At 42.2% G+C, this 25,881-nt stretch overlaps 1 protein-coding gene across 1 annotated transcript; it reads right to left on the bottom strand.

The window, feature by feature from the left end:
• Positions 1–1,301: 1,301 nt before the first annotated feature.
• DAD1 (defender against cell death 1) lies at positions 1,302–24,742 on the bottom strand. Its single transcript, NM_001132071.1, is given in 3 exon segments — positions 1,302–1,532; positions 11,382–11,556; positions 24,455–24,742. Coding segments are annotated over 2 exon segments (342 nt in total). The 5' UTR covers positions 24,666–24,742; the 3' UTR covers positions 1,302–1,532; positions 11,382–11,425.
• Between the last annotated feature and the right edge of the window lie 1,139 nt (positions 24,743–25,881).

Genomic DNA, 25,881 nt, shown 5'->3' on the forward strand with positions numbered 1-25,881 from the left:
TGAACTAGTATCACTTAAGAATGGCAAACCATGACCCACATAGCCACAGCCAATTTTCATAAATAAAGTGATAGTGGAATATAGCCATGCCCATTTGTTTAAGGAAAAGCTTGCAGACTCCTGACTCAGTGTGTTATCGGTTAGGCAGAGAGCTAATAAGGAACATACAGGCCCAAGCTTTTCACCAAGTTCCTAGGTAACCTTGAGACACGCCAAAATTTGAGAACCACTGCTCTAGATGAGGGCTTCTCAAATCTTATTGTGCACATAAATCACCTGAGGACCTTGTTAAAATGAAGATTTTGCTTCTGTAGGTTTGGGGTGAGGCCTGTGCTCCCAGGCGATGCCAATACTGGTAGTCAATGACTACATTTTGAGTAGCAAGAATCCAGAGCAGTGTTTCTCCAATTTGCTGTGCCCTGGAATCACCTGGGTAGCTTTACAAACTACAGAAGCCACCCCAAGAGATTTTTACTTAATTGGTGTGGGGTGTGGCCTGGACGTTGGGGTTTTCTTTTTGCATTACCCAAGTCATGCTAATGTGCAGCCAAGGTGAAGCTCGAAACTCATCATTCTCGGTAGCTGGCTAGATTTAAGTAGTGGCATTCTCAACATAGCTTCCGCCCCATATATAGCAACCCAACAGCACCCAAGATGAAAACAGGGCTGCGAGCATGACACACATCGATATGCCCAGACTTCAGCCAGCAGACCTACGTTCCACCCAAGCTTTGTCATGAACTCTGATTTTAAGCAAGTCACAAATCTGAGTTTCAATTTCCTCACCTAACTAATGAGGACAGGAACCCCTAAGATAATTGCAAGAATAAAATGAGAGAATATTTGTGAAGGTGCTTTGGAGAATATTGTATCTTATAAGTCAACACATACATAACCCCCATTTTTCACTCTGTCTACATTGCCTAAGAGAAACATATTTCACTTTTACCACTAAAACATGTTGAAACAGATGTAAATGTGGAAGCACATACTTAGTTCAATTTCTAGCAAAGTGCTTAATGATGCAGTTCCAGGAATGCACTGTCATAAGAGTGGAAGCACCTGTAACAATCGAAGGATTAGTAAAGGATTACCTGCTCCAGGAAGAAGACAAAGGACTGCCATTTCCCAGGGTTGTCAGCACTGCCTTTTGCCATTAACTTCAAATACACTTAATGAAAACAAGGAGGCAGGTTCACAGCTGTAAGTTACCAACTCATAAAGAGTTCAGCACAGAGGACTGAAGAGAAAAAAAGGATTCTGATACCAGTAAAGAATAAAAACAGAGCCAGAGGCATATGGAGGAGTGGCATGGAGTTCTTTAATTTGGAAGGCAAAAGGTTACATTTAATGAAAGGCAGAGGTTGGATTAATAAATGTTTGTTACAAAGTTGTTCTGACACAGAGTGAACTCTGGGCTTTTCTCCTGCATAAAAAGCAGAGCTAGCAGTAAGGGCAAATCTGAAGAAAATCCACGTGTCCAACAAGCTGCCATCTCCAGAACTCTTATCCAGGAAATTCAAAGAGTGAACCTAGAAGAAAAAAGCAGCAAGGTTAAATGTCTTATGATACTAGAGACAGGGCCCCAAATCCTTCCATCTAAATTCTAACCCACAAGACAGTTATGGGGTTCCCACACTCAGGACAATATTTAAACCAGGCGAGAAAAACCAGAAAGAAGCAAGTATTTTTCACAGAACATTTTATGGCAGTAGTATCCAGAAAAATTAATGTTCAAAACTGAATTTCAAGCACACCAAGGCAAAACCAACTAGGAACTGGGAGACATGTGTTCTAACTCCAGCTCTACCATTAATTAGCCGCGTGACTTCACATAAGTCACTCTGACTTCCCTGGCCCACAAATTCTTTGAGGTGAGAGGGTTGTAGTTTAACCTAAAGAGCTTTCCGGAATCTAAAATGCTTATAAAGCACAGATTTCCATTGGCGGGGAGGCAGGGTAGGGAAGTAAGGATTCAAGAAAGAAAGAAAAATTCCCAATCTCAGCTATAACAAAGGACCAAAATATAAGAAATAATTTAGTTTTCATTTAAAGATAAGTTTATTTTTGGCAAGAAAAAGGTGAAGAAAGAGTAACCCCAACAGAAGTGGCTACATTGCTGCTAGAGCCAAATGGAACTGAGATCTGTAACTTGTGAAGTGGAACCCTCACCACAAGACACAGGCTTCCTTTAGTCCCTCAAAGCACAGCCTCCCAGCTACTGGACTCCAGCACGGGTCTGGTTGGATAGTGACCTCTGGCCCTAGGGGCTCCAATGTCTCCAGCTATAAGCAACTGATTTTCCCAGTGTGCCATAAAAATACTGCAATCTCCTATGTGTACCATGACTCAAAAGAGGCTGGGAAATACTACCTTTCAGAAGAACCGGGCTGCCCCAGGAGGAAAAAAGGGCACTACCTTATTTGGTATATTGGGTCAAGTAAGTAACCTGGAGATTCTGGCATCAGAGCTTAAAGGAGAGATTTTGGACTTTCAGCCAGAATGCTTTTATTTCACTAACAATGGTATTTACAGAAATGCTACATAATTGCAGAACATTCCTGAATCAGTGGTATTATAAGAAATGTATAAAAGAAAGGGCAGTAACAGGAAGCAAAAGGTGTTCATAGTGCCAAACAAAACCAAACAGACCTATTCAAACTCACCTATTCATTCCATCAAATTGCTTAAAACAAATTCTCTGGCAATAGACTATAAACCAATATAACATCACAGCTTTTTTTTTTTTTTTTCAAGACAGAGTTTTGTGCTTGTTGTCCAGGCTGGTGTGCAATGGCATGATCTCGGCTCACCGCAACCTCCGCCTCCCGGGTTCAGGCAATTCTCCTGCTTCAGCCTGCTGAGTAGGTGGGATTACAGGCGTGCGCCACCACACCCAGCTAATTTTTGCATTTTTAGTAGAGATGGGATTTCACCATGTTGGTCAGGCTGGTCTCGAACTCCTGACCTCAGGTGATCCACTCCCCGTAGCCTCCCAAAGTGCTGGGATCACAGGCCACCATGCCTGGCTACATTGCAGTTCTAATGGCCAAGGTGAGAGAGGACTAGAGCATAATGCCATTTTCAGTGAACAAAGCCTTGACACTTTTAGAAATATAAAAGAAATCCTAGTTTAGTACAAAATCAAAGTTTCAAGATTTTATTATATTAAAACATTTAGATCTAAGATGCTGAGGCCAGTCCACGTGAAAGGCAAAAATTGACTCATGAGAGTAAGTCTCTTTTATAGTGGTTTTCAGAAAATCCTATTTACAAAGATCTGCCTCCCCTCTTTTAAAGCAGATCTATTTACCAGACACTATTCTAAAAGCAGAGGTTCTAGGATTCTTTGAAATGTTAGCTCACACAATTGACTATTCAACAGCTAAGAAGAATGGTTTCAACTGTTAACCAGGGCATAAAGGTTTCAGGAAACTGACTAATAAAATCTCCTCCCCTGATATCAAGACATGCAAAATGGAAGACACCTACTGAGAAAAGTTAGCATGACTTCGGTCTATTTCACCTGGGCAGAAAAGACAGTGCCATTTAATCAGTTTGTTCTAATCATCTTAAAAGAAAGCAAGGCATAACACAAAGAACTGTTAAAAATGACTCTGTAGAGATAGAAAAGATAATGCCAGCCAGGGTCATTTCTATTTGGAATCTGTATTCTTCTCCAGCAATATCTCTATTCAGACACTAGCACTGGCCAGATATGTTCAAATACTGATTTTCCTTCAAATTCATCTCTCCTGGATTCTAGTCACCCAATTAAAACTGAAATTAGAAATAATGTGAATCAAAGACCATTCTGCAGAAATTCTAGGTTTACAGCTCAATTTGAATCACCAGTTTTAGAAGGCGCAGACTGTATATTTCTAAAAAACGAAAGGAGCTTTAGAGATCAGCTTCTTTAATCCTTTCATTACAGAGATGAGAAAACTGTAACCTGATAGTGTTGACAAATCTGTCCAGAGCTGTGCTGCCCAACACCACAGCCAGTAGACACAGGTGACTAAACTTAGTCAAAGTTAAATTAAAAATTCAATTCTTCAGTCTGTTAGCCACATTTCAAATGTTCAATAACCACATGTGGCTAGTGGTTACCATAATGGGTGGTGCAGACCCTGAATGTTTCCCCACTGCAGAAAGCTCTATTGGACAATGCTGGTCCAGGATCACCATCCCTAGCCAAAGTCAGGTCTCCTGACCTGCATTCTCCTCCATTTCTCCTGAACCATATTAAGTATGGCCAACTATGCAGAAACATTTGAGATAGCCAGCCTTCATCCTTTCCTATCAATCTCTGCCAAATTTTTCCCATTTAAAAACAAAAAGCATCCAGTCTGATGATGGCACTGATGAAAATTTAAAATAAACAAAAATTTCTTAAAAAGAAAAGCAAGTTTAATATTTTTAATGAAAACCCTCTAACATGACATATATATAAAGCCATCATCTGAAAGTCCTAAACATAACAGGAAGGAATATAAAGGTTTAGAGTCCAAATGTCTGTTACCCAGTTCCCCCTCAGTCACTTATTAGTTCCAGGGCCTGAATACATCAACTGAAGTTTCACCAAGGTGTAATTACCTCAAGTGTAAAACAGGAATACTACTATTTGTCTATCTCCACATCACTGGGTAGGAAGGAAGGATCACATGAGCTGATGTATGTAAAAGTGTATGTGGAATGTATGTGAATCCTACAAGCCTGTTAACGTGGGAACTATAAGACATTTTACGAATGTTTATTTTTGTAAAAGGCTTCATACAAATATGTGCCTCTTGTCATAATCACATTTAACTTTCTACCTCCTATAAATGGATAACGGGAATCTGAAAATATGAATAAAAAGCAACAATTAAGGAGAAAACAGAAAGCAGAGCCCAATTGAGGATCCGCAAAAACAGTACAATCCTCCTCAAACACAAAAGAACCAGCAAGAATTATGCCGAGAGGCATTAACAGTGGCAAGAGACTGTGATGAACATCCAGGCCATTCAACTAGTTAACAGAGCAAAGCCTACAATAGAACTCTTCTGATTTTTTGTTTGTTTGTTTGTTTGAGACAGGGTCTCACTCCGCCACTCAGGCTGGAGTGCAAGTGGCATGATCACAGTTCACTGCAGCCTTGACCTCCCACGCTCAAGCAATCCTTCCACCTCAGCCTTCTGAGTAGCTGGGACCACAGGCACACGCCACCACGCCCCTCTAATTCTTTTGATTTTTGGTAGAGACAAGGTCTTGCTATATCACCCGTGCTGGTCTCAAACTCCTGGGCTCAAGCGATCCTCCCACCTTGGCCTCCCCAAGTGCTGGGATTACAGACCTCAGCCACCGCACCAGCCCCTCCTCTGACTTCTTGTCTCATGCTCTTCCCCACCCCACAGCCTCTCCTATGAATCTTTGCCTTGGCTTTTTTTCTTTTGTAGCACTTTCCATGTTTTAGCATCCAAGTAACTTAATAACATAACTTTTTCTTGCAGTTAAAAATTGTTTATTTGGCCGGGCACAGTGGCTCATGCCTGTAATTCCAGCACTTTGGGAGGCTAAGGCAGGCAGATCACAAAGTCAAAAGATCGAGACCATACTGGCTAACATGGTGAAACCACATCTCTCCTAAAAATACAAAAATTAGCCAGGTGTACAGGAGCACACACTTGTAGTCCCAGCTACTCGGGAGGCTGAGGCAGGAGAATTGCTTGAACCCAGGAGGCAAAGGTCGCAGTGAGCCGAGATCACGCCACTGCACTACAGCCTGGGCAACAAAGCGAGACTCCATCTCAAAAAAAAAAAGGTTTATTCATTCATACACTCATTCAACAAACACACACTGTTACTGTTCACAATGGAGTCCAGTGGGAGAGAGAAGAAAGTGAATGGTTTCATAACAATGTGATAAGTGCAGCATTGGAGGAATGCAGTAGACTAAGGGCCCGGAGAAGAGGCTCCTATGCAACCTGAGGGGTGGGAATGTCTTGGAATAGGAGTCCATCCAAGCTGGGAGGATGGAGAAAATAAGGCAGTGAGTTAGGGCAGCAATGAAATTCATAAATATAAATCTATTTCTATATTCTTTTTTTCTTTGGTAGACTTAAATAGACCAAATATAAAATAGAGTTCAATAAAAAAGTAGAGTCATCAATTAGCACTTTTTAGCAAATAAAATAAGTAGATTCAAAGTTTTAAGAATGAAAGGTAAAGAACTAATCTCAGAGCCAGGCACTGTGACACACCTGTAGGTCCAGCTACACAGGAGCCTCAGGCAGGAGGATCACTTGACCCCAGGGAGTTCCCAGCTTGGGCAACGTAGCAAGACCCCAGCACATAAAAAAATATATAATTAATCTCACCTTCTAAACAGAGAAAAATGAGTTGAAAAAAGTTATGATGTGACTACCTCAGAAGATTTCCTACAAATTTAGGACAATTCCCTTTGAGAGAGCTTATCTTGGTAGCAGGACCTAATTCAATATAAGGTGGAAATATCAAAGAGAAAATGAAATAAAAACTAAATGGGCCCCTCTGCCAACAAAAAATTAAAGATTATTGCCAGTGGGAGGTCACCATTGAGAATAAAAGACGTAGAACAAACCAAAAAAGGAAGCTCTCAAACTGAGGAGGTGAAAAAAAGAAAACAAACGGGAAACCTGAGGGTCTATGTGCACAGCCTTGGCCTTCCCCCACACAACAAAATCTAGGGCCACTTTAGGGTTCTATGCCCTTTTGTTCCTAACTCGACATTGCCCACTTCTGGCCAGAATGTAAAGCAACCCCCAACCCAGCATCTAAACCCACCTGGACCTCTGCTGCCCCCCAATGACTGGAAATAAATTAGGTGTTATAACACAGGTATCAGTAGCTTCTTCCCCCAAACTCAACTCCTTATGTTTTGTAGTAGTCTCTCAACACATGAAACACACAATCCACTAGGTGGCAGCAAAGCCCACAGAATAACATCAAGATCCCCTTCCAGAGGTAATTTTCTAGATTACTATACTTTAACTGAATTCGAAAAGCCAACACAATTGCATGTTTGTAAACAGTGCTGCCAGTCAGAGTTTAAAATGTTCTGCCCAACCCTGTAGCCCCCTTGTTCCAGCTAGGATCAAACACTGAATTTTTTAAGACTTGTGGGAGAATGGTCTCCATTATAAAAACAAAACAATGCTAACAAAGCAAAGGCATTTGGCAACTATCTCCCTGGGAGTTTAGCACATTTTCAAGCAAGGTTTTGTCCCTTTGGGCCCAGTTCACCCTTCCTTCTGATCCAGGGCCCAATTCATCAGGAACTTTAATTCTCAAACTGTGATCCAATACAGTTCTGTCCTTCTTTTCCACATTACCCTTCAGAACACTTGAGATGGACTGAGATTTTTTTTAAAAAAAGAGTTTCACAGGACAGGTGCAGTGGCTCACGCCTGTAATCCCAGCACTTTGGGAGGCCAAGGCGAGTGGATCACGAGGTCAGGAGTTTAGACCAGCAAGGCCAACAGAGTGAATGAAACCCCATCTCTACTAAAAATACAAAAACTAGCTGGGCAAGTGCCTGTAGTCCCAGCTACTCGGGGAGGCTGAGGCAGGAGAATTGCTTGAACCCGGGAGGCAGGGTTGCAGTGAGCCAAGACTGCACCACTGCACTCTAGCCTGGGCAAGAGAGTAAGATTCTGTCTCAAAAAAAAAAAAAAAAAAAAAAAAAAATTTCACAAAGAAACACAGAAAAACAAACTAAAGGATACACATTTTTAAATACTGAAATCCACTGAGCTTCTGTCATGCATTCATTCAAAAATATGCCACCAGCTACACACCAAAAACTGATCATCATTTCAGGTGTGCATGGATTTCTGGGGGTCAGAAGCTCACTGGGAGCATTTTTGCTTTTGTATTTTCATTTGTACAGTCTAAAAAATAAAAAATATTGAGTCTTTCTTGATCACCTGGATAGATACATTAGTTATAAGATTTCTAGCAAGGGACTCTTTTTTTTTTCTTTAGAAAACAGAGTCTTATTCTTGCCAGGCTGGAGTGCAATGGCGCAATTTGGGCTCACTGCAACCTCCGCCTCATGGGTTCGAGCGATTCTCCCACCTCAGCCTCCCGAGTAGCTGGGATTACAGGCACCGGCCACCATGCCCAGCTAATTTTTGTCTTTTTAGTAGAGACGAGGTTTCACCATGTTGGCCAGGCTAGTCTCGAACTCCTGACCTCAGGTGATCCACCCGCCTCGGCCTCCCAAAGTGCTGGGATTACAGGCGTAAGCCACCGCGCTCAGCCATCCTAGCCAGGCTCTCTCAACTTCAGTTCCTCATCTGTAAATGAAAACAGCAAGCCTATCCTCGTGAAATTATTCTGAAAATAAAATGATATAGAACAAGAAGTACTTAAAGCATAGCACACACTGAGCACTCATTATCTGTTAACTTCCTTACTTCCCCTTGAATTACTTATTTTTTCAACCCAATGCCATTTTCTTTTGGTCTGCCCCTTTCAGAGTAGTTTAGAGTTTGTCACCCCCAAATTCATGTAAGATCAGCTATATTACAGATTTTTTCTTAATATCAAACTCTCAACTTAGTTGGAAAATATAAAGACATTCAATCTGTTTTGTTCTACCTTCTGAGCTGGTATAAATATTGAGAATTTGCTTGGAACTATTTTTGAAGTGCTGTGGCACACTGCACATATAGCTGAGTTAGAAGCACATAAAAGGAACAAATAAATGTATATTTTTAAAAACTGAGAGCAGGACAGTATAGTATATGTCAAATGAAGGATCTCTATGAAAAACAATCTGGGCAATTCCCCAGAGAGAAGGATTTTTCTATGAACATATTCTCCACAGAAAGATTTAACACTGCAATCTGGGATTGAGGATTTTGCTATGCTTTGGGCCCATAATTCCCAGCTGAGCAGGTGGTCCTAGGTTGTTAATATGGTCTGCAGTATACAGTTTCTGCTGAGACTGCTTTTTTGTCTCTGCTTTTGTCATAATTTTGAAATACTAAGCTCTCTGCAGTAGAGTACTCCTCCAATCATGACAGCCTTCAGAAATAATTTTCCATGATTTGGTATCTCCCTGAGCCTAGAAAACATCCTTGAAATGTTTGCTGTGTCCCCTTCCTAAGTACACACCATGACTCAACTAGAAAAAAAGAATTTCAGAAATCTAGAGTAAGCAATCAGAAGACGTGACCTTTCCAGAAGGCTCTATCAGGAAGCCCAAGGGTTACTCATATTTGCAAGCGTGAGAAGGTCAATGCTGGTGGGTCAGTTGTCTACCTGCATTCAAGGTTATCCACTGGTAACAGTTCATTGTAACTGGCAATAGCTGTTATCCATTGGTCAGATAACTCATCTGCTGTCCCTGCTCCCAGATGGTACAGCTGCTCTCTTCTCTGGATTTTCGCAGCACTTTGTTCAAACCTATAGCGAGGCCCTAACTGGGCTGTATTTTAACTGTTATGTTTACGTATTCTCCCCTACTAGACTGTACATCTCTTGAAGGCAGAAGCCACACTTTTGGGTTTTTTTTTTTAATTGAGATAAGGTCTTGCTATGTTGCCCATGCTGGTCTCAAATTCTTGAGCTCAAGCAATCCGCCCACCTCGCCTTCCCAACGTGCTGGGATTATAGGCATGAACCACCATGCCCAGCCAACAATATTGTTTATATTCCCAACAAGAAGACATTGGCTGGCACATAGAAGGGGAGGGAGGAAGGGAGGAAGAGGACAACTCAAGTCTTAATCAGGTCTCTAAGGAGTTAAATTGTATTAAAATAACAGAACAAAGTGGTTCTTAAAAGTTTTTCACTGTCAGGAGGCCAAGGCGGGCAGATCACGAGGTCAGGAGATCGAGATCATCCTAACACAGTGAAACTCCGTCTCTACTAAAAATACAAAACATTAGCCAGGCGTGGTGGCGGGCGCCTGTAGTCCCAGCTACTGGGGAGGCTGAGGCAGGAGAATGGCGTGAATTCAGGAGGCAGAGTCTGCAGTGAGCCGAGATCGCGCCACTGCACCCCAGCCTGGGCAACAGAGCTAGACTCCGTCTCAAAAAACAAAAAAAAACTTTTTCACTGAAATAAACCTCTGTCAACTTACCACTACCAAAATGATACCTTACCTGAACTAACAGAACTGTTTTTGAGGCAGTATCAAAGGAAAGGATTTATGTAACATATTGTAAGTAAATGACTAATTCATGTCAGAAAACGAAGTATAGTCACTGTCACATTATTGCATCCACTTTGCACATAGATGCTCTAACTCTTGTACCAGATTTCTGCTGATCACTATAAAAATGACAGCTTTCCAAGTGGTGACAGGAAGAGGTTGGTCCTAGGATATCCTTCCCCCAAATAGGATGAGATCTCCTAAGGTTCTCTTTTCTCTACTACCCAGAACATTACATTTTGCAATGCAAAGGCAAAGATTGCATGCATTCATCAGTAAGCTACATGGGATACCGGAAGGAGTATGGGGCCAAGAACACCGCTAGACTAGGGCACTTCACTGCAAACACTTAACTATGTGGCTAGGGAAGGCCAATGGATTGTTCTAGGCCTCTGTTGTCTCATATATAAAGTAACAGTGTTGACATACGGTATGGAAAACAAACATGTATTTATTAAAGCTTTAGAACTGTGCTTGGGAGGGAGCGATGCGGGGGAAGGCATACCATACGTGATGAAGGCCAAGCAGAGAAGGCTTTTCAATTTCTGTCCATCAAAAAAAACTCCAATTCTACTTCTGCTTTATATACCAAGATTCTTTTTTAAGAGTTTGTTTGAGAGAAGGGAGAAAGAACTCTACTGCTAAAAAAGGGAAAATGGCAAATGAACCAAGCAGCATCCCATCTTATATTTTAAAGTCTTCTCCCAAGTTAACCCAATTTCCCCATTTATTTCTACTTTAAGGCACATATTAGCAAATGCCCAGTCACTCATTCAACATACACTGGATGCTACCAAATTTAAGTGCTATGAAAACAATGGTCCAGCATTTAAAGTCATCTGAGATCAAAATCAGAAAAAAATTAACTAACAAATCTAAAGGCAAAACCTACCATTTATGTCTCTTCCAAAATCTCCGAGTTATTTTCATGGAGTTATTGGTATAGAAATTATTGTACTAGCTACAAACATTAATTTTCTGTTATCTTAATGATTTGAAGAACTGTAAGACAAGGCAATGACCAAGAGTGGTAGCACTGATGAATTATGATATTAATGCATACTTTGCAGACCAGTGGAAAATTCTGCAAATGTCAATAGCAGTATGGGAGCCTGGCCAACCATGATCAAAACCAGTCCCATCCAATTTCTCTTCCTAAAATCAACATTATAGGACAAGGACTATGATCATCACTTACATTCTTTTAGTCTCCTACTCCTCAATTAAGTAAATGGGAATGATTCAGCCAACAAAGTTCATGACAACAAGGTGCAGGATGGTGCTGGCAAAGAGAAAATCAGCAAAGGCTCGCTCTGGGGAGATGCCTTGGAAGTCCGCTTTGTTCTGTGGGTTGATCTGTATTCTCAGGCAAACTGCACAAGAAGCAAAACACAAAAAAATGATTATATAGAAGTATAAAATAAATATGACTGCTAATGAACACAGACATACCTGAGGACCCAACAATTCTAACAGAAATAAATGTATACATACATCAAAGGGCATACACAGAAATGATACCCAGGTAGCCCCAAACTGGAAACAATCTAATGTCTATCAACAGTAAAATGGATAAATTATGGCATATGCAAACAATAGAATATTATACTGCAATGAAAAAGAACTGCTATACACAAAAACAGATGAATTGCACAAGTTGGGCAACACAATCAAAACTTTATTTTCCGGGGAGTCGGGGACAGAGTCTTGTTCTGTCACCCAGGCTGGAATGCAGTGGCATGATCTCGGCTCACTGCAATCTCCACCTGCCGGGTTCAAGCAATTCTCCTGCCTCAGTCTCCCAAGTAGCTGGGACTACAGGCGTGCGCCACCATGCCCAGCTAATTTTTTGTATTTTTAGTAGAGACGGGGTTTCACCATGCTGACCAGGCTGGTCTCGAACTACTGACCTTGTGATCCACCTGCCTCGGCTTCCCAAAGTGCTGGGATTACAGGCGTGAGCCACCATGCCCGGACAAAACTTTAAAAATACACACTGGCTGGCCAAACCAGCTGGAACCCAGCAGGTACCCAGAGGAAGCCAAAGACAGAAAAACCCAGCTCCCACACAGAGACCACAGGGCAGAGCTTAAGTGTATATGTTGGGGGAACAAATGCACCCCCTCAATTAGATGAGGAATATTCTGGGATGCAGCCACACAGAGCCACTGAGAACTCGGCAGGAGACAGGGTCTGGTTATGCTGCCCAGGCTGGACTGGAACCCAAGCGATCCTCCCACCTCAGCCTCCTGAGCAGCTGGGACCACAGGCACGGCTGAACACGTCTGCCCAGCTCCATGGTATTTTTAGTGTGACCTTCTATTTATGGATAATGATTCAGGTTTTCCATTATAAGTTTATTTTAAAAATACATTTACTACAGTTAAAAATGAATCAATTTAATTACTTTGTTTTTTAAGAAATGCACAAAAACCCTTGTCTACAAAATCAAATGATTTTCAACCAAAGTGACAAAACCACTCAATGGGGAAATAGTCTTCTCAACCAATGATGCTGGGAAAACAAGTTGGACCCTTACCTTATACCATATACTACAAAAATTAACTCGAAATGGATCAAAGACCTAAATGTGAAACAGATAAAGACCAAAAACTAAAAATCTCTTAGAATAAAACAGAGCAAAAGTTTTATGGCATTGGATTTAGCAATGATATGGATATTGGACAGTCAACAAAAGTAAAAATAGATAAATTGGACTATATCAAAGTTTAAAACTTCTGTGCAAGATAAAGGTACAATAAAGGGCACAATAGTGAAAAGGCAACCTACGGAATGGGGAAAAATATTTGCAAATCACATATCTGATAAAGGGTTAATATCGGAATATATTAAAGTACCCCTACAATGCAATTAACAACAAAATAATAACCAGATTTTAAAATGGGCAAAGGACTTGAATAGACATTTCCCCAAAGAAGATATAGGAATGGCCAACAAGCATATGAAAAGATGCTCAACATCACTAATCACTAGGGCAATACAAATCAAAATTACAGTGAGATATCACCTCACATCTATTAGGATGTCTAGTATCAAAAAAACAAGAGTTGGCAAGAGTGGAGAGAAACTGAAACCCTTGTGCACTAATGAGTGGGAAAATTAAATGGGGTAGCCACTGTGAAAAACAGTATGGCGTTTCCTCAAAAAAATTAAAAACAGAATTGCCATATCATATAATCCAGCAATTCCACTTCTGGGTACATATCCAAAAGAAGTGAAAGCAGGATCTCGGCCAGGCACAGGGGTTCACACCTGCAATCCCAGCACTTTGGGAGGCTGAACCAGGCAGATCACCTGAGGTCAGGAGTTCGAGACTAGCCTGGCCAACATGGAGAAACCCCTTCTCTAATAAAAATACAAAATTAGCCGGGCATGGTGGCGCATGCCTGTGATCCCAGCTGCTTGGGAGGCTGAGGCAATGAGGCAGGAGAATCGCTTGAACTCGGGAGGTGGAGGTTTCAGTGAGCCAAGATCGTGCCATTGCACTCCAGCCTGGGCAACAAGAGCGAAACTCCATCTAAAAAAAAAAAATTTTTTTAAATAAAACAAGGGCCAGGCACGGTGGCTCACTCCTGTAATCCCCGCGCTTTGGGAGGCCAAGGTGGGTGGATCACCTAAGGTCAGGAATTCAAGACCAGCCTGGCCAACATGGTGAAACCCCATCTCTAATAAAAACTACAGAAATTAGCTGGATGTGGTGGCACACACCTGTAATCCCAGCTATTCAGGAGGCTGAGGCAGGAGAATTTGCTTAAACTCAGGAGGTGGAGGTTGCAGTGAGCCGAGATTGTGCCACTGCACTCCAGCCTGGGCAAGAGAGACTCCGTCTCAAAACAAAACAAAACAAAAAAGTTTATGCTATATGATTCCATGTACAAAAAGCTTAAAACTTGGTAAAACCAATCTATGGTAAGATAGTGGTTTTTATCTTTCACAGGGAGAGGATAACTGGGAAGATGCAAGGAGGCTTCTATGGTGCTGATAATGTCCTGCATCTTGATCTGAATAGTGGTTAGACAGGTAAATTTAAAAATTTACAATTGTTTTACAATTAAATTTTGCACTCTGTTAAAGGAAAAAAAAATATGACGTCTCAGAGTTACATTGAAACCTAGAGGCTTTCTCAGAGAAAAAAAATATAACCAAAAAACCCACAAAGCTCTCTTATCTGCTGATTTAAAGGTTTCTAATTATACCTAGATGGGGATGCACTTGAGGCAACCACAAAGGGTCCGGGCTGAATGATAAAAAGTTATAAAAATGTGAATTATTTTCTAATAGAATATTCATTTAATGAGTAGCAGAGTTTATAAAGATAGTACGCTCATTCTTGAGAACCTCACAGTTGTCGATAAACTATCTTTGATCTCGAAGTTCTAGCAGCTGCTTATTTGTCTCAAAAAAGGCAGAAGACCTAAGAGATATAATTCATGAGAACTCTCCACTGCCATACTCTATGCCCTTGAAGATTCTTACAGTCACCAATGACAAAAAAAAAACCAGGTAGTTCAAGGAATACACTCTTCCAAAGTATCTTTATGCCTGTGATAAATTATTACACTGCTTAAGAAAACCTAAACTTGCTTCAGGCTAGCATCATCCCATCATTAACTAAGAAAAAGCAACAAACAAATCTAATCCAAAGGCCAGAAAACTATCAGACTAGTTCTCCAGAGCCTGTCACCATGACAACAGTTTTCATTATGCTTAAACATGTAAACACCATGGAAGCACCATTGATCCTTTCAGGTATCCAGACCCTTAAAAATATTAAAGACAATGACTGAAGCAAGGGTAACCAAGTAAACCCCTGCTGTAGAAAGTACAGATTCATTCGTCCATTTGAGAGAGCAACTAGCAATATCCATTAATATTTAAAATGATTTTACCTTTTGACGAAGGAATTTATCTTACAGAACAAAGACATTCTGAAAGTTATGTTTGTAAAGTTGAAAAAAAAATTAAAAGTCTAAACATCAAGGGAATTAAACTATACAACTGACATGCAATGAAACCCCATGCAATTATTCAAAAGAATAAGGTAAATTCTCTGTACATTGACAGCAAACGTATCTAAGAGTTACTAAGTGAAAAAAAGCCAATTCTTTTTTTTTTTTGAGACAGGGTCTCACTCCATCGCCCAGGCTGGAGCGCAGTGGTGCAATCATGGCTCTCTGCAGCTTCGACCTCCTGGGCTCAAACAATCCTCCCACCTCAGCCCTGAGTAGCTGAGACGACAGTCATGTACCACCATGCCTAGCTAATTTTTTTGTTTGTTTGTTTTTGGTAAAGACAAGGTCTCCCTATGTTGCCCAGCAATCTTCCCGCCTCTGTTTGCCTAAGGGTAGGGATTACAGACATGAGCCCCCACACCCAGCCCATTCCTAATTTCATTTGGCCAGGTCATGGTGGCTCACAACTGTAACCCCAACATGTTGTGAAACCAAGGTGGGAGGATCGCTTGAGCCCAAGAGCTTGAGACCAGCCTGGGAAAGATAGGGAGGGAGACCCCCATCTCTACAAAAAAAAATGTTTTAATTAGCCATATGTGATAGCACACACCTATGGCCCCAGCTACTTGGGAGGCTGAGATGGGAAGATTGCTTGAGCCCAGGAAGTAGAGGTTGCAGGCTGCAGTGAGCCAGTCATACCACTGCACTCTAGCCTGGGAGACAAAGCAAGACCATCTAAAAAAAAAAAGTAAAATATTTTATTTACATATAATGATATGCATAATTATCTTCTCATTTCAGTTAGAATCTAGAAAAAAACTGAAGAAATAGAAAACTATTAATAGTGGTCATTGGGGTAGAGAACATGGTGTTGAGTTTTGAGGAAATATGAGAGAAAAAAAGAAAAATTATCCATGAAGGTGGATAAGGTTTTAAATTGATGTTATCATTATCGTGATCACGGCAACCAGATTATTTCAATGAAAGTATATGAATCAGAGTCCCACAAAGTTGGAAAGGACCTCAGAGGTCATAAACACCAACACCCCATTTGATGCATACAATGCCCAAGAGGTGGTAGGGAGTGGCCATGCTTGGGGAGGCTGTACTAATCACGTGGGAAGCTTTCCAAAGTATACTCACCACTTACAGAATCTGGTAAGCCACCTCCAGATGGAGAATTATCAACTTTCCAGAGCCTGTGTTACTGATAAGGATATCACATCTCTCAGATGTATTGGAAACAAAAAAGGCAAAAAAAAAAAAAAAAAAAGCCTGTTCAAAATGCTCCACTACAAATGATCCTTCAGTCTCTCCCTGGGCACTTCCAAAGATGGAAATTTACTACTTCTTCAAGCAGTCTGTTCCATTTTAGCAATTCTGATTTACTCTATCCCCTTAAATGTCCATTTATTCCATAAAATATTTACTAAACACCTACTACATGACAAGCATCATTTCAGGTGCTAGGAATATGGCACAGAACAAAACAGTCTGGCTCTCAAGGAACTTATACTCCTATGGAGAAAAACATATAATCAATAAGTTAACAAATAAACCAGGAACTACTGGAGAGAGATATGTACTATGAAGAAAATAAAACAGGGTAATAAAGAGTGACTGGGAAGCTTTTCTTAAATTCAATCATAACAGAAGGTCTCTTTAAGAGCTTGCTATTTAAAACCAATATTTGAAAGATAAGGAACCAACCATGTAAAAATTTGGGGGCAGAGCATTCTAGACAGTAAGAACAATCATGACATGTTATAAACACAAGGACAGATGCCAGGCATGGTGGCTCACACCTGTAATCTCAGCACTTTGGGAGGCCGAGGAGGGTGGATCACCTGAGGTCGGGAGTTCGAGACCAGCCTGACCAACATGGAGAAACCCTGTCTCTACTAAAAATACAAAAAATTAGCCGGGCTTGGTGGTGCATGCCTGTAATCCCCGCTACTCGGGAGGCTGAGAGAAGAATCGCTTGAACCCAGGAGGCGGAAGTTGCAGTGAGCCGAGATCGTGCCATTGCACTCCAGCCTGGGCAACAAGAGCGAAACTCCATCTCAAAAAAAAAAAAAAAAAAATCAAGGACAGACCAACAAGACTATAGTGATCAAGGGGAAGGGGACAAGAGCCAAATCCTGAGAGGAATAGTAAGTCTCAGAAAAGAGTATGGATTCAGTTATAAGAGTATAATGGTTTGCAAGGTTAAAAAGAAGCAGAAGGCCTGGGGTGGCGGCTCACGCCTGTAATCCCAGCACTTTGGGAGGCCGAGATGGGTGGATCACGAGGTCAGGAATTCAACACCAGCCTGGTCAGGAAGGTGAAACCCCGTCTCTACTAAAAAAAAAAAAAATACAAAAAATTAGCCGGGTGCAGTGGCAGCCCCCTGGAATCCCAGCTACTCAGGAGGCTGAGGCAGGAGAATCGCTTGAACTCCGAGGGCGGAGGTTGCAGTGAGCTGAGATCACGCCACTGCACTGCAGCCTGGCGACAGAGTGAGACTCCGTCTCAAAAAAATAAAAATAAAAATAGGCCAGGCGCGGTGGCTCACACCTGTAATCCCAGCACTTTGGGAAGCCGAGGCGGGCGGGGATCACGAGGTCAGGAGATTGAGACCATCCTGGCTAACATGGTGAAACCCGTCTCCACTAAAAAACACAAAAAAAAAATTAGCCGGTCGTTGTGGCGGGCGCCTGTAGTCCCAGCTACTTGGGAGGCTGAGGCAGGAAAATGGCGTGAACCTGGGAGGCGGAGCTTGCAGTGAGCCGAAATCGCGCCACTGCACTCCAGCCAGGGCGACACAGCGAGATTCCATCTCAAAAAAATAAAAAATAAAAATAAAAATAAAAAGAAGCAGAAGAATTACTTAGGACCCAAAGAGCTCAGGGGAATGGTAGTAAAAATGGACAGAAATAAAGACATACAGGCTATATTTTGGAGAAGACAGAGAGCTTGCGGATGAAACAGATGCAGGAGATAAGAGAAATCAAGGGATGCGGGAAACTTAAATTTCTTCATTTAAAAACACAACCGGCCAGGCATGGTGGCTCATGCCTGTAATCCCAGCACTTTGGGAGGCCGAGGCAGGTGAATCACCTGAGGTCAGGAGTTCATGACCAGCCTGGCCAACATGACAAAACCTCATCTCTACTAAAAATACAAAAATTAGCTGGGCATGGTGGAGCGTGCCTGTAATCCCAGCTACTTAGGAGGCTGAGGCAGGAGAATCGCTTAAACCCGGGAGATGGAGGTTGCAGTGAGCCGAGATTGTGCCACGGCACTCCAGCCTGGGTGACAGAGTGAGACTATGTCTCAAAAAAAAAAAAAAACCCACAACCAACATTGACACCACATACTAACTGGTGAAGAGGCAGATGGCTGGATGAGCAGGTTTGATCTTGGACATGTTAAGTTCAAGGTACATATCAGACATCAAGTGAAGACATCAAGTTGGCAACTGCATTTACTAATTTGGAATTCAGGGGACAGTTCAAAACTAAAAATATAAAGGAGTAGTTGTAGGTATACAGGTGTTATTTATCTATTTAAAAAAAAATACAAAGTGAAGGTATCTACAACCATGCTCTCAGTCAGAGAAGCGCCCAGCACAAAACAGCAGAAAGGAAAAAGCAGCGAGGTGAGACAGAACGAGCAGGAGAGTGTTGTATTCAAGAAGAAACTTTCCTTTTACACAGAAGCCGATACCTACATTAAATGCTAACGTTGCAACATGGCAAGAGTAGTTTCAGTGAAGTAGTGAGGACGGCCCAATACCAAGCGTGGGTTAAGGAATGAATAGTTAAGGGAGGAAGTAGGAACATTAATTATTCTTTCAAGAAATTCTGTAATGATGGAAAGGAAATGGGATGGTAGCTAGAAGATTATCTGTGGTCAAATGGATTTTTTTAAAATAGACAATATTAGAACATGTTTGTATGATGGGAATGATCCAGGACAGAAACAGAAATTAATGACACAGAACGGAGGAATAATTGCAGAAGCGGAGTCCCTGAGTGAGCAAGGGAAGACTGGATCCTCTGCACAAGCGGAGCTTTCACAGGAAAGAGACACATCATCCATCATGGGAAGTCAGAGAGTATGGGTATAAAAGTAGGTGATCTGTTATGATTCAGTGGTGAAAAGAGAAGAAATTCTTATCTACTTCTATTTTTTTAGTGAAAAAATAAAAGCAAGATCACCTACTAAGAATGAAGGAAAAGAGGAAAAATAGAGTGATTTATGAAGCCTACTTTAGGAAGGCGAATACATAAGAGAAATATTATTGCAGGACCACTAGGCAGGGTTGGGTGCACATCGTGTTCCCATTCTCACCAATAATTCTCCATCAGTACCATATCCATATTTACTTGTGTGTATTTCCCACTAATTACAAACTCTGTGAGAGTAGAAGCCACGTCTCTGTGCTTCACAGTTGAATTCCCAGCACCTTGGCAGAGAACCTAGCATATCATTGCTCAGTATTCCTGACATGACTATAGGCCTGCTCACCATTTAATATATACAGTGTTCAGCACTGAGGATGGAGAGATGAGAAGACAGCCCCTGCCCTCGAGGGCTCACCTTCCAGAGAGAAGGCAGGCACCCAGATACAGCACACTGCCATATCTCTCTCACACACACATACAAGGTGAAAAAGGAATACAGAGGAAAGACCTCAATCTGCAGGAGAGTCAGGGAAGGGTTCCAAAGGGCAATAAGCCAGGCATAGTGGTGTGTGCTTATAGTCCTAGCTACTCAGGAGGCTGAGGCAGGACTGCTTGAGCCAAGGAGTTTGAGGCCAGCCTGGGCAACATAGCAAGACCTTGTTCTCTTTAAAAACAGTAACAAAAAAAAAGAAATTGCACTTGAGCTGAGAAGTCTAAAAAGTGAAGGAATTTTGAAGGCAGTCAAGCAAAGGCAAATACTTTGACACATGAGAGTATTCAGAGAATGACAAGTAGCTCAATACTGTTGGAGCAGAGTATAGAGGAGGCAGAGGCAAGAGATGAAGCTGCAAACAGCGAGGAAGCCAGATCATGAAAGAGCCTGTATGTCAAAAAAAACATTCTTAATTTTACTTTGGGAAACACAAATTGTACATGGGAGTGACACAATCAGATTTGCAAGTCAAATCAAGCCTGCAAACACAGTAGAAGATGGACTGGAAACCAGAGGCCGGAAGGCCAGTAAGGAGGATTACAGTAGTCTTCATAAGAGATATTGAGAGGCTAAAACAGAGGATGAAAAAGTAGCAATGATATGAAAGATATTTAGAAACAAGACTATCAGGCACATGGGTGACAAACTTCTAATCTCTTGGATAACAGTTATGGGAGATAATATTAGGATCCACAGATCTGATGGATAATTCCAAAAGAAATGCTGGACCCTAGTCCACAACAGTCCAATAGCTCCCATGAGACAGAAAACTCTGGACTAGGCCTCCTTGCCTTACAGATTCAAACTGGTTTTGAATTTGTAAACTAGGAAAAACAAAACTATTTTTTAAGACAAAATTACCTCATATAGATTAGAGAACAGAACAGATGAAAGTTGGGAAATGACTTAAAACTTGTTTCAAGACCAAAGACTTATTTTGAGGACTGTCTTAATGTTTTCTACTTATCCCTCCTAAATAGCACTTTAAATGAGCACAGCTTTCAGTTGGGCAAAAAAGGAAACTAAAGGGTTGCCAACACTGGAATATAACTCTAAAAAAGGGACAGATGTCCTCTTCTAGAGATATCTAACTACAAGATAAACAGCTACTGAGGATGTTTGAAATCTCTCTGAAATAGGAAAAATATTCTACCTCTGAGGTCCTTTTAAAGCCAATATATTATACTCTGATAATCCAAAAAACAAAACAAAAAAAAGATCTCTCAATGGCTACTTTCTACCTCTGGTTCCTTCTTGAAACCATGGGTAAGTCTCTCAGCTAGGAGGGAATAGAATAAAACAGACCATTTTCATACCATTAGGCCCAATAACAACAGGTTTTTTAAAGGTTTGGTAGCGTTCTGAATTGGTTTAAAATGTACTGGTCAATTTCCAAAGAGCATATGCTAAACTAACACATGCAGAGGGAATAGAAGAGAATAGACTGCCCAAAAAAAAAAAAAATAGGGAAGATTAAAGAACATTTCCCTCCAATTCATCCTACATGCTAACACCAATTTTAAATCTTTTCCTTTCTTTAAAAAAGCATCCTCAGAGCCGCCCGCAGTGGCTCATGCCTGTAATCCCCGCACTTTGGGAGGCTGAGGCGGGCAAATCACGAGGTCTGGAGATCAAGACCATCCTGGCTAACACGATGAAACCCTGTCTCTACTAAAAATACAAAAACTTAGCTGGGTGTGGTGGCGGGCGCCTGTAGTCCCAGCTACTCAGGAGGCTGAGGCAGGAGAATGGCGTGAACCCAGGAGGCGGAGCTTGCAGTGAGCCGAGATGGCGCCACCGCACTCTAGCCTGGGGGACAGAGCGAGACTCCATCTCACAAAAAAAAAAAAAAAAAAGCATCCTCAGAAGCTTTACTATTACCTACAGGATAAAGTCCAAATTCCTGGCCGGGCGCAGTGGCTCACGCCTGTAATCCCAGCACTTTGGGAGGCAGAGGCAGGTGGATCACCTGAGGTCAGGAGTTTGAGACCAGCCTGACCAACATGGAGAAACTCCGTCTCTACTAAAAATACAAAATTAGCCAGGCATGGTGGCGCATGCCTGTAATCCCAGCTACTTGGGAGGCTGAGGCAAGAGAATTGCTTAAACCTGGGAGACAGAGGTTGCAGTGAATCGAGATCACGCCATTGCACTCCAGCCTGGGAAAAAAGAGCAAAACTCCATCTCAAAAAAAAAAAAAAAAAAAGTCCAAATTCCTTGGCCTGGCATTCAAACATCTAGCACCCAGCACTACCTAATCCTTCAACAGTATATCCTACATTTCCCTCTCTCCCAGCTCACTGGACTCCTCCATTCTCTTGCAACAGGAAACTCCACAGGAAAGTTAGAAACCCCAGCACCATAAAAAGGAACAAGGCTACCTTTGCCAACAATCAAAACAAAGGATAAGCATCCAAATTTCCCATTAAAACCAGCCTCCAGTTGACAATCTAGGCTAACAAATAGCAGAAGAGGCAGGATTTAGGAAAGTCAATGCTGTCAAAAGAAGGGTAAATCATACCCTTCTGTGGCAATTAAGAATTATCATGAATCCCTTCTTTTCCTGAAGTTGCTTTCATTTCTCTAGCTCTATTACCTGTTATCTAATAGATCTGGAAATCCTAATCCCCCTTATTAGCCCCATTATTAATATGCCCTTTTACTAGGTTTTTCTTCCATCACAAGCCACCTAGTACCCATTGGAGAGGAGAAAGGCAGTCCAGTCTGCCAATTCAATTTCAGCCACAACAGGCTCAAAAACAGGCCTTGGCATAAGTGAAAGTCATTTGCTCAAAAAACCTTCTGGCTTTATTACACTAATAATCTGTAACTCTAGTCCATGCCCACTCTTCAGCAAACCACATTCTTCAACGCATCCATGAAAAATCATTCTAAACCCTAGAGGCTTATAAAGGCAGGGTGACTTCCACATGGAGAAGGCATCTTTTTTAAAATCAGCTTTCAGACCCTGCCTTGCTCCTACTCTTCCAGACCTGGAAACAAAAACATCAAACAAAATTAATCAGAAGTTCTCATCAAGGTTCCTTCTCCGGGCTGGCTAATAAAAACATTTAGTACTGTGGCAAAGGGTGTTGGGTGGGTGGTGGTGAATACTTAGAGCAAAGAAGGTAGTGCATCTGGTCGGATCATGGTTAACACATCCTGAAGGCAAGGATGCCACCACAGACAACCAGGTCTTGGTCATCTAGGACAAAAGTCAAAGATGGTAACTAAATATCCAATCAAAAGGCTAATCTGCAACTTTAGTACACAAGTCATTAGATCCTCAGGCCTGTTTTAAATTCTAAGAAGTATCTCTGGTGTGTCAGAACTAACAATGTAAATGTACAAAAAGCATTCTATAGGTCTGTAACTTTAAGCACAGCACCACTGTCTCCAGACTTTGTTTTTGTTTTTTTGTTTTTTTTTTGAGGCTGAGTCTCACTCTCACCCAAGCTGAAGTGCAATGGCACGATCTCGGCTCACTACAACCTCCACCTCCCGGGTTCAAGCGGTTCTGCCTCAGCCTCCCGAGTAGCTGGGATTACAGGCGTGTGCCACCATGCCTGGCTAATTTATGTACTTCCAGTAGAGATGGGGTTTCACCATGTTGGCCAGGCTGGTCTTGAACTCCTGACCTCAAGTGATCTGCCTACCTCGGCCTCCCAAAGTACTGGGATTACAGGCATGAGCCACTGTGCCAGGCCTCCAGACAATTCCAATGCTGTATTTTGTTTGTACCCCAACTAGACCATAAACTCTTTAAGGATAAAGAACATGTGCCTGATGTATCCCCAAAGCTTTTACCATAATGCCTCATATTGGACTGAAAATACAACTGATGACCTGACTGATGATCACACTGAAAAGAAACCATGAATGCTGGCATGTTTTCAAAGTCAAAGTAGCAGGTGATACCAGTGATACCAGTGATACCACGCCTGTTTTCAGTATTCACTGAATCCCCGTTGGGCAAGAAAAGTCAGATTTTAACAAAAATTGATGGAGACACTTCTCGCTAAATATAGCGTCTACAAGGTTACCAAATCCTGGAATCAAAAGGAAAAATAAAGCTAAAATAGAATTATGTGAACAAAAATTGGGTTCAGGACAGTGAACTAACAGCTTCCTCAACAAGAAAAAAAGTAGTAGCAGCTAAAAGGCAAAATCAAGTAAAGGATGATTCAACAAGAAAAGCACCAGTATTTATATTCTTTGCACTTTCATTGAAACGTTTCACCGGAGATTGGTAGTGATTAGGCCAAGATGACAGAGATGATTCAAGGTTGGGTTTTTCATTTGAAAAGTCTACTAATTTTAGAGTTGTGTTAAACCTAAGTTAAAGTTGGAATAGGGTTTTCCCCGGACCAATATTAAGTGAAGTGGATCACCAGGTGGAGTAGCAGCACGAAGGTGGTTTCTTTAGACATTTAAGTCCAACTCCTACGCAGCCGTTCGGTATCAGGCATATAATCTAAGCTTTCTGAGCCTCAATTTCCCCATTCACAAAAAAAAGGGCAATGCAGGCTCTTCTCATAACTTCAAGGGGGCGGTGGTCTGATATAGAGTACTATGAAAACAAAAGCAGCACACCAAAGTAACACATTACTATTATGATCACTTATAGAACCATTACCCGCTAGGATGAAACTCCCCACACAAGAGATGAAGCCCGAGAGAAAAGAGTTGAAGGGGAAGGTCCCCACGAGGAGACAGTAACCGAACTGCAGCGCCCCGGTCAGCAGTATATACAGCAGGTACGCGTCCAGCAACTTCAGACGCTGCGGAGTGGAGCTCAAGTACTCTTCTAAGAACCGCGAAATGACAGACACTACCGACGCCGACATAACTGCACGCAAGGTACTCCGGTCCGCGCGCCCCAAACTCTTAGAGGACCCGTCGACCACACCGGATGTGCTGTTTGCGCATGCGCACCCTCGTGACCTAACTCCGCCCTCCCCGGTGTACCAATTTGCGCAGGCGCTGAGGCCGGCCAGGGTGCGTAACAACTAATGCGCAGACGCGGACTGCAACAATAGACCCAACTACAACTCAGAAAAGTTAATGCGTCTGCGCAATGGCCCTATCAATGAGCTGGGGACGTGTACTCTTTTTGTTCTGTTTCCGCCCGTCAGCTCGGTGACGCCCACAGTTGCTCTGGCAACAAGACACACTGGGAGGAAGAGGGGAATAAGCTTTACTGGGGACCGCCTAGCTAACCAGAGGGATCCGGCTCTCTCTGGACCTTCTGAGTCCTGGAAGATTTAATGGTTTGCATCTACTTTGAGGCAATGCCTGGCGTTCCTGGGGTTTGATACCAGCCTGACCCTAATTCTGTTAAGGGAGCTGTCTGCAGATGTCTGTCACAGATCATTGGAACAAGTCAAGTTCATCCGCAGTGAGACCCGGCGGCCAATCACTGCGCAGGCCCCAGTTTAGACTTGGGAGAGTGAGTGGGTGTGGTGAGGGGCGGGAGGCAGGGAGGAAGCCTGACCTCCGCAGGGTTCTGAACTGGAACTCGGGATCTGGCCCTGTAATGCCAACATTTATTGGGCGCCTCCTTGGGGCCCGACGTTGTACTAACTTGTAGGGACTCTCACGTGAATCAGATATATTTGCAGCCTTAAAAGAGCTGGTGAAGGGAGGGATAGCGGTCGAATATCGTGCAAAAAGCATATGGTCAAGTTTAGCAGCTCTCTTTCCGCAAGCTGGTATCTTGAACCTGGTGTAATATCCCAGGATGTCAGCGTCGAAAGGCGCGAAAGAGCAATGCCTGGTTCAACCCTACTCTGTCTGACTCATTTTGCAGAAGAAACTGAAATGGTTTCAGGTTTTGTATTTTAACAAGTGGGATTATTTTGAGGGTTTTAACTTTTTTTTTTTTTTTTTTTTTTGAGACGGAGCCTTGCTCTGTCGCCCAGGCTGGAGTGCAGTGGCGCGATCTCGGCCCACTGCAACCTCCGCCTCCCTAGTAGCTGGGACTACAGGCACGCGCCCCCACGCCCGGCTAATTTTTGTGTTTTCAGTAGAGACGGAGTTTCACGTTAGCCAGGCTGGTTCCGA

This window comes from Pongo abelii, chromosome 15 (assembly GCF_028885655.2).
Source record: "Pongo abelii isolate AG06213 chromosome 15, NHGRI_mPonAbe1-v2.0_pri, whole genome shotgun sequence".
Lineage (NCBI taxonomy): Eukaryota > Metazoa > Chordata > Mammalia > Primates > Hominidae > Pongo > Pongo abelii.